General features: G+C 38.2%; 1 protein-coding gene across 1 annotated transcript in view; it reads left to right on the top strand.

Moving 5' to 3' along the window:
* The first annotated feature begins 891 nt into the window (after positions 1-891).
* Positions 892-10429, top strand: part of foxk2b (forkhead box K2b) — a 16556-nt gene continuing 7018 nt past the window's right edge. Inside the window, 4 exon segments of the mRNA XM_008329164.3 lie at positions 892-2287; positions 7256-7450; positions 9863-10016; positions 10237-10409. Of these exon segments, the coding sequence (XP_008327386.1) occupies positions 1995-2287; positions 7256-7450; positions 9863-10016; positions 10237-10409 (815 nt within the window). The 5' untranslated portion in view covers positions 892-1994.

Raw genomic sequence — 10429 nt, 5'->3', positions numbered from 1 at the left:
TGTTATCATTAATCAAACACTATATAGTTATATATAATATATAATATATTATGATATATATTATATATTTATAATTTCTGTATCTAAGTGTGTTCACAGTAATTTTACATTTTAGTGAAGTCAAGGTTGCATATAAGTTTCTTTTATTGGTCAGCCGTTGGCATACAAAGAAAGATAGCAGAAAAGGGTAAACAACCGGTTAGTTGAAAAAGTCAAAAAGACAAATATCTCCTATTAACTCAGTCAAAATGATATACATAATGCAAAACTGCATACTATTTCTCTCACAGTTCCAAATCACTTAGGTCATTGTTATAAGAACAACCATTAGATTGAAGAATTACACTTAGCAATCATGCTAAAGTACATTATAGTACAGAAAGAGCAACTCATGCCCTTCTGTTTGCCTGTAGTTTTTTTGTAAGATGTGGCAGTTCTATTTCAGAAGCATGAAATGAAAGGGAAAGAGCAACTCATGCCCTTCTGTTTGTCTCTAGTTTTTTTTTTTCTAAGATGTGGCAGTTCTATCGCAGAAGCATGAAATGAAAGCTAAGGAAAGGAAAGTTGCACTTATCTGATGGCTTGTTGTTCTTGTTTATTGCTGTGTATCACCTTTATACACAAGGAAGTACCAAGTTCCTTATTAACTAGATATATCCTTTTGCCGAATACTAAAAAAAAGTAGCTCATGCTGTAATATATGCATTACTGCAAGCCATCAACAACATTAATTAAATTTAAAAAGAATTTGGTAGGAAATGTGAGCAATTAGCCATGCTCCATTTCTATTTTATATTTTCCCATTTCCGGTTGGTGGGTTACATCTTATTTGCAGCGGGCTGCAACTAGTACACAACACAGTTGCACTCAACAAAACGTCCCGTATTGTTTATTGTGAAAATATACACTTTGCGATGTTTTTTTTACATCGTTTTGTTGACAATATACCACAAATAAAAGCTAGCAAAATAAACTCTTCAGCCATGGCCATGACTTATTCTGGTTATTTTTCTCTCGTTTTTATTGTACTGAAATAAAACACATAACATACAACGTCATAAACAAATTCATTTTGTTACCCTTTCTTTAGCATTGCAAAACAAGCCGCGGCAGGTATTCTTTACGCATGCCTGTTCCCACCACGTTCGACTTCAACCAGTGTTTACAAACAAACGGGTGTCTTGCACATGGGATGGGACGTTTATCCGAGTTTAACAGTGCGACGAGAGGTACAAATACATGTACTAATTTGAGCATTTTTCATTTGTCTACAGCAGCCCATGTTACGACGACAATAACCCGTAAAACATTGCAACTCAACAAGGTGCTGCAATGTGGTGACGTGACGCCATAAATCTGATCTACAATCTGTACTGGAGCAAGAGCAGCACCGTAGTTGTGCTCGCCACGGGTGTCGTAGAAATCCAATAAGGTGCTTCAAATTGTACGTAAGATTCTAAATTTCGGGACACAGTTCATCCTCGCCCCGAGACTTTAATCGCATAATGTGTAATGTTTGTCCATAATTATATTTTTATGGATGCACGTATAAGTGCCGTAATCCACAATAATGCTCTGACCGTTTTTTTCACTCACGTTTAACAACATTACTTGTCCTGCTTACGCTATATACCAACCAACCTTGATTCTGTCATCGTATTGACTCTGCTCTCTGATTGGCTGGTTACCGAAGACTGCGTTTGATACACCAAATCCCATTGGCAAAGGCCCCTCTCTGTCAAACTTGTCTTGCCATTTGTCGCTATGTTTGGTTGTTTCGTTTCGTTACCCTTTCTCTCCGCGGTTTGCTGGAGCCGCTGCTGTCTCTTGGCCTTGCATGTTACCACGTCCAAATCCTGACTCAAAATTTGACGCCCTACTCGTGGTTTTGGTCCACAAACACGCACCAGAAGGGCCACAGCCGCGGACGTCTACACACTGGTGTCTCCATTTCACACCCTCCTCCCAGTACACTTGCTTGTTTCCCACAAAACATGGCTGTGGTCAGCGAATCGTCTGGGCCGGTCGCCCGGCTCGAGGGCCGTGAATTCGAATACATGATGAAGAAGCGCTCGGTGACTATTGGCCGGAACTCTTCGCAAGGCTCCGTGGACGTGAGCATGGGCCACTCCAGCTTCATCTCTCGCAGACATCTAGAAATTTTCACCGCCAGTGACGACGGCACCGGCGGCGGAGACTTTTACCTGAGGTGTCTCGGTAAAAACGGGGTGTTCGTGGATGGAGTGTTTCTGAGACGGGGTGCACCTCCCCTGCAGCTACCACGGATGTGAGTCTCGCCTTCTTTTATTTGGGGGACACACAGATGCGACACAAGCAGATAGAAGTGGGTCAACGTCTTTACTAAATACCACCGCGTTTGCTGCCACATAGGCTAGCAGCAGCGAAAGGACCACGTGTTTTAGCATGTTAGCAAGAAAGAACCACGCATCCTGTTTGCAAATCCATTTTCTTTGTTGACATCCCCGATAGCAACAGTAGTAATTAGCCTCCCTTTGCCCCTTTGCCTTTAGTGTGTACAATACAAACAGTCGTGATTCGGTGTTTCTTCACAACGGAGCTTATCAGCCTCAAGATGAACAAGTTGCTCAAATTATTATTATTTGTGCACCCTTAGTTTTAGGCACCCGTGTTGCTGTGTTGTGACTGCAGTTTAAAAATTTAGGCCATGGAAACAGTATAGCATTAGAGCTAACTGTAGCTTTACTGTTGCAAAGGGAGCAGCTTCTTTTCCACTCTAAACGTAAACAAACCCAGCTCGTCCCCGCCCTGCCGCCTCATAACACCAGGACATCACAAAGCCGGGGACCTTTTTCATCCAATGTATTAAGCTGGTGTGACGCAAGCCCGCGTATATAAATATGTTAATTAAGTCCTTCGTTAACATTCAGCATTAATGGATAATGGTGGTTAACATCACAGTCTCTGGCTCTGAAAGAGGGTTTCGCTTTGTACGGCATCAACGTGTTGCATGGTTTTGTCATGGTTCACAGGCTTCATCAGAAAACATACAGATCAAGGTGCAGATTAGTTGAACCCCCTTAAAGTGACCATATTTTTGTAATCTTTACAAGATGTGCTCCTTTGACATGGTCTTGTTGGTGATCTGTTCCATATCTGTTTACTATACTTTAAACTATTTTGAAGGGTTACTAGTAGGGATACACAGAAATTAAAATAGTTGGCGAAAATAAGGAAACCAAGGCCGAAAACAAAAACACCAAAAGAAATTATGCCAATTATTAGTACCATCGCCATCATGGCTATGACTGTGTACTAAACCGCAATAAAATCAAGGCACTGCAATTGCATAAATTGATAATGTTTCAAAGAATACAACAATTACAAAATTGCATTACAACAATGCACAATATAAAATAAAATGTTAAACTTTACCCCACTTATGTGTACATTCAATGATAATGTACAAGCCTACTGGCCTGCTGAAAGATTGTAAAGTTAAACATGTTCTCTCATTAAAAACACAAAGTGCATTTATGTCAATTACTGGATCATGTCTCGTGTGCGCTGCTTTATTCACGCATTCAAGTAATGATCTTTACAATGTGGATCAAGTACACTAGCGACAAAGTGCAGAGGATCCGAACAGATCTTAACACAAAGTGCAGAGGATCCGAATAGATCTTAATATACTGTAACGTTTTTCATTGTTTTCACTCCCTTTTCCGTCTCAACCTCTTTGCTTAGAAGACACTTTAGTGCTGCCGTTAAAGAAATAACATCTGCTACAGATGCACCAGAGGAGCTGGTCTCATTATTAGCTGCTCAAATAGGGCAAGAAAACAGAGGATGTTCTCTATTAAGACACGCTGGTGTGAAGTGAAGCAGTGTCATGGGGACCTTGTGGTCTGCGCTGTATGCAGCCAGGACTCGCTTTTGCGCCAAGAGGCTTTCCTTCCTCTCATATTCCGCATAGTGATCGGGATGTTTGCATTTCGGGTGATAAAGATGTTGGCACTTTCAGACAAGCCCGAGCAACTTTTAATCGTCACCAGGAAGTAATTTCAAATATTTCACTTCTGTCATAACACTCTACACTCCTTCCTAGTTTCAGCAGTTACGCAATTCTTTTAACACTGCTCAGCAGAGATCACATTTTGTCTACTGTAATTTCTGTTTTGTTTGTTTTCAACGTGTGTTAAAATAAGCCCGTTTCAGGCTCTGTGCCCTCAATTAATGCATTTGTTTGTGAGAGTGTCACTCAAGATGACAGAGAAGGAAGAAGTAGATATTTTTAGAATGTTTTCGGGCATAGTCGTGACACAGTGGTGTGACACACCTACAGTATAATATTAACAGTCTTTATCAGGCCAATCCTGTGCTATTGATATAAATATTTCTGAGTGCAGGAGAGAGTGTGCTGGAGATGGAACGATCAGCATTATGCTTCTTCTTACCAGGTGTCACCCACCAGAGTTTCCAACATGTACTCCTGCTTACATTCCCTGCTAAAGTTCCTACTAGCAGAGTCGTGAAGCAAAAACGGAAAAAATATAGAAAGAAAAATATAAATGCATGAATCAAAGGTTGTCTATCCATTTGATGAGAAAAAAAATGTAGCAAGGTTGTCTATCAATTTGATGAGAAAAAAAATGTAGCTATCAAATACTTTAATTCTTTCTACTTACTCCCATTTTATTTAGAAAAAACAAAGACTTTTTAGCCTTACCTTTACTTATAGATGAAGTCCATGGTCGTCTCTCGGTTTTCCCTCACCTTAGCATTGTGGACACTAATGTTTAGTCTCTGTTGCTCATCCAGTGCCAAATTGATCGCCACTGCCTCACCTGTGATTTCTGCCGCGTATTTGATTTGTGAAATTGCTCAAATTCTGCGATTTTTACTTCATAAAATGTCAAAAATGTGTAGAGTCATACTGAAAATGCATCTTTAGCACAGATCAGTGGAAAATATTAATATTTATTTTATGTATTGTTTTCTTTTTTTCATCATAATGGCAGATGAAGCACTGCCTCCCCTGACCGCACGTCACTGCCTCTAAACCAAACATCATTGCAGGTCTCTCTACTGTCTTATAAACATTCTCTTTCAACTTGGTCTGGTATTGATCTGTCATAAAACAGCTGGTCAAAATATTGCCCAAGATATGCCTAAAAACAAACAATGGGAATCTGTCAACTATTTGCTCATGCTTCTATGCTGACGAGAAAGAAATTGTCTGCCAATTTACAAAGCAGAAATGCGTTTGTTTATCAAAAAACCTGCCATTAATGACAAGAAATGGCACCTTTTTTTTCTCATTCATACATATTTTGGCAGTTAAAGCCCCTATTTTAATACATACACACAAGTATGTGACATTTTATTTGAAGATGAGGAAGAAAGAGGTGTCATGTATTGCTCCCCATTCTGAAAGCCACTTGAAAATAGTATAAACTGCTAAGACCTTTGCTTAGTTGTGTAGAAATATTGCTAAAGATTTTATTTGTCCGAAAGTTGGGTAGACAGAACCCCACTTTTAGACATAAATTGGTCCTTTTTCTCCCCGAAATATATACACTGTATATATATATATATACACTGTATGTATATATATATATACTGTATGTATATATGTATATATATACTGTATGTATATATGTATATATGTGTGTGTATATATACTGTATGTATATATGTATGTGTGTGTGTATATGTATGTATGTATGTGTATATATATATATATATATACAGTATACATATAAATAAATAATAGTTGGTCATAGGACCCTCAGTGTTAAGACACCAACTGGTTAGAGATTTGACACATTGCTGCAAGATGTAGACATCATACCAGTGAATTTATTCATTTATTATTTGCTGACTAAAGCTCCTCTCTATCTGCTCTCTCCTACTTAATGTCTGTCAACACCTATTTTCGGGTGCACTCACACTTAGCTATTGGCTATTGTGCTATGCCCTAGGGCAATTGCCTCTTTAAGTGTGGATTCTAGGACTAGTTTGAGTGCAATCTGCTGCCTGCTATGACCCTTTAAATACCCAAAAGTGTGTTTTTGTGCAAAAAGTCTATATAATAAAATAATTTTATAGATAAGATTTTGCATGTAGCATTCAACTTTCATTTCATGTAAAAGGCTTTTCAGTTTTATGAAAATATTTACTATGACACAGTGCATTATTTTCATGGATGGTCTACCAGAAACACTAATTACCGGTTAATATTGGTTAATTTCAGTACTGCATATAATAAGTCTCATACTATTTAGTTTCCCTCGATTAATATAATCATAAAAGTGTTAAATATCATTTAATTTACCTTTTTTTTTTCCTTGTGTCAGGGTAGGGTACACAATATTTAATTTTCTCAAACAATCCCAATAATCGACTAACACCAGAAGAATGGTATTTCGGAAAAAAACGTTGTTGCTCAGGGATGACACTGCATAAGATGAATAACAAGCAGTAGCATTTAGCATTAGCACAGTCAGAAGTAGCCTGGGTTCTGCCATTGTTGTTATTGTGTAGCCTTAAGCAGGCATGATTGGGATAAGAGGTTACAGAAAGGTAGGGATTGATTGGGTTTTGGGAGTTTTCAAAACTTCTCCACTCTAGTACCCGTATTCGGAGAGTTCTCTGCTCTCAAAAATGTTGTATTTGTCTAAACATAGGACTGAATCGGCGCCATTGCTATTGCTGTGGGATCCATCGTCATATTGTTGTCGTGCAAACACCATCTGAGTATTTCGCTACTAACCTTCTGTCTATATTATCAGAGGTGTACACATCACACCGGGTGTCTTGGTTTGGCAGTAAATGAGGGGTGGAACAGATGGAAAATGAAAATGTTTTATTTTAACCATATTTGAGTTGGAGTCAGACTCGATGAAGAAGTAGCTCCAAAAACATTCCTAAGCCAAGATTTAACCTGGATGTTACATGGGGGGGGTTGTTGTTAATGTGCTTGGTAGCCTTTCCCACCTAAATTAATTATAAATAAACATAAGGACTAATAGTCTATTTGCTTTATTTTAAACCGTTTTTTCCCCATAGGATTTTGCACTGAAATAAATTACGCACTCGAGTCTGGCGTCTTTGACAGCGTTTTCCATCGTGCATCTGCGCAATATCATAGCTCATGATTTCCGAAGATATCCTATGTCGGCTAGTGAACACGGCGCGAAGGATGTTCCGTTGAACCCTCACTCCATCTCAAAGCGATCCGCTCTTGTTGATCCCATTGTTTTTCCCCTTTCAGGTGCACATTCAGGTTCCCTAGTACAAACATCAAAATCTCATTTACGGCCTTGTCAACCGGGAAGAAGGTCAAGCGTGAAGCTCCAGAGTCCCCAGTGAAACCAGTCCAGCCACAGATCTCCCCATTGACCATCAACATTCCAGACAACATGGCTCATCATCCGAGCCCCCTGCCATCGCCAACTGACACCATCAGGTACTTACTGCTCTACAAGGGTTTGTTCCCTGTCCTACAGCACATGATACAGCCCGATGGGGTCAACACAACAAATTGTATTTAGCTGGTATTTTTGTTTGTGCCTTTAGCTTGTTTTTAACCTCTTTGAGCAGTTATCCAGTCTTATGCGGATGTCCCTTATTTAAAACATTTGCATTTAATTGCCAAATCTAAATCCCTGGAGGAGTTGGCGGATAGTAGATCACATACCTGAGCAAGAACACGGTATCTTTCCATTTTTTATCCCCCCCCGGAAGTTGCCATTATTCTGGCTTGTGTATCTGGACCGAATGACAAAGCAGCATGGGAAAGACAACTGTTGCTATAGCAACATCCCTGACGCTTACAATGCACTATGCAGGCCAGATCTCTTTGGAAATTGGACTACGCTTACCTGAATACGAGACTCTGGTCAAAAGAACCAAGCCAATTACTGAAAAAAAAAATACTGATGTGGTTTCATAGTGATGAAGAACAACTCAAGGATTAATTTGGTGACACAGAATGTTTTTGGAGAATTGGAATTATGGGTACAGTTCTTGACCAGAATATTAACCTGTTCTTAGAAAATTGAGTTTTGGTGTCAAGATCCTGGAACATTACACGCCTTGTGAAAGTGTCCTTTGGAAAATGTGTTTTTAGTCAATTTTAATCTAACAAATAGTATATTTCTTAAGAAATTGCTTTTTTTTTTTTTTTAGTGTTAGTGGTATTGCATTGTTTTGCCTGGCGCACCTGAGTGGACAATGAATAATTAATCTAATCCATCAGATTCCATTCAGGTGTGTTTTGAAAATGTGATGTTTGCTGTGGTTTCAGTAATTGATTTTGAGATTACAAAAACCTGATTATGTACACCCTAAAAACAACTCAGCCCTGAACAATGATATAATACTGTTGTAACACTGTTAGAACAGCTTCTCTAGTCACTTAAACCGTTTTAACTGTCAACACAAAAAAAACAAAAACATTTTAAACACGCACTAGTGTAAGATATAAACTCAATACATTTTTATTTTAAAATGTTTTTAAAAAATGGACACCATAACTAAATGTAGGTGATTAATGGAATTTTAATATATATATATATACATATATATGTATATATATATACATATATACATATATGTGTATATATATACATATATGTATATATATACATATATACATATATGTGTATATATACATATATACATATATGTGTATATATATATATGTGTGTATATATACATATATATACATATATGTGTGTATATATACATATATGTGTCTGTATATATATATGTGTGTATATATATGTGTGTGTATGTGTGTATATATATATATATAAACATAAGACAGTCCATTTTTAAATCAAAGACCAACAGAAAAAATTCACGCCTACATGATAATCTGCTAAGTTTATCAAGTTTAAAAGTTCTGTTTTCTAAAAGAAGAAGTTTCACCTCTCATCCAAGTTCAGCCTCTTGGATGGTGAGGGGATGGTGAGAGGTGAAACGTCTTCTTTTAGAAAATTCACGTTCAGTTGCCTAACAGAACTTTTAAACTTGACCATGACCTGGATGACTGAGAATCTTCGTAGACATGCTAACTTTATCCTTTCCTCTGATTGCTCATGCAGTTCATATTTATTAACTGAATTATTAAAATAAGTAATAAAGCCCTAATAAAGTTTCATTATCTCTCAAGAAAGAAATGGGATATTACGTTTGTGTGTAAAGGCACAAGTTGGCAACTTTAAATTTAAGCATCTAGCAGATGTTTTTTTCCCAAAGCAACTTACCAGAGGAGGATTAACAATCAAAGTACCAAATGACCTTAAGTTGTCAACTGTTTTCAACTTGGCACTTGGTGTTGATGAGCTTAGGCCAGTAAGCTGATCAACACCTAAGCCCCCCCCTACAAAAGAGCCCCTCCATCAGTTAACCTGACTGACGTAAATGATAATGACAACAGACATGAATGGTGAATAGTATTAAACCTGAAAGAAGTGTTATAATTACTCACATTAAGCTTGATATATTTAAATAGTAATGTCTTTGTGTCTCATACTGTAGTGTAATGAGTTGGGGTAGGAGAGGAAAAATACCCAGAAATTGCTTTAAATGTAGTTGCGACAAATGAATGGTGAATATCTGAGACTCACGAATAAAAAATCTTAAATCATCTAAGCCAGCTTTTAGAAATTAAAATATATTTTCTTCGCCGGGCCCCGCCCTTTGGTTCAGAAGAAAATGTTAGTGAATCTCTTTCATGTATTTTTTCTCATAAGTTTATTGCTATGATATCTTTTTATAGCATGTTACTCTCAAAACCCACTGTTTTGTGTACTGTACTATTCGCCAGTGCTGTTTCACTGCACATAACTGTACTGTACTCTCTACTTTCCAGTGCGGCAAACTCGTGTCCGTCCAGCCCGCGGGGTGCCGGCTTGTCAGGCTACAGGATGGGTGGTCGTATGGTTAGTTCTGCTGAGCTTCAGCTCATAAATGACAACTCCCAATCTGAGAATGACAAAGAGGCCTCTGGAGGGGATAGCCCTAAGGTGAGACTGCTGCCTGTTGGGAGCTCCAAATACATTACACTTGCTGTTGTTTACAAAAATGGGAGTCTATTTAGATGACGACAATTACAAAAATGGGAGTCTATTTAGATGAAGACAGGTTTTCAATGCGTAGACAATATTTTTTTTTTTTCATATCAGTTGTACCATTTCCTGTATTTGGTTTCAAAAGTGAGTTGACTGTGTCGCTTCTTCTTTACAGGATGATTCCAAACCTCCCTACTCCTATGCACAGCTGATTGTCCAGGCCATAACTCTGGCTCCTGAAAAACAGCTCACTCTTAATGGCATCTACAATCACATAACAAAGAATTACCCTTACTACAGGACCGCAGACAAGGGTTGGCAGGTGAGACTCCACCCACCCACGTTTCTGTTGGATCGTCGCAGTTTCA

Source organism: Cynoglossus semilaevis, chromosome 17 (assembly GCF_000523025.1).
Source record: "Cynoglossus semilaevis isolate Cse_v1.0 chromosome 17, Cse_v1.0, whole genome shotgun sequence".
NCBI lineage: Eukaryota > Metazoa > Chordata > Actinopteri > Pleuronectiformes > Cynoglossidae > Cynoglossus > Cynoglossus semilaevis.
This window is presented reverse-complemented; position numbering and strand designations above follow the sequence as displayed.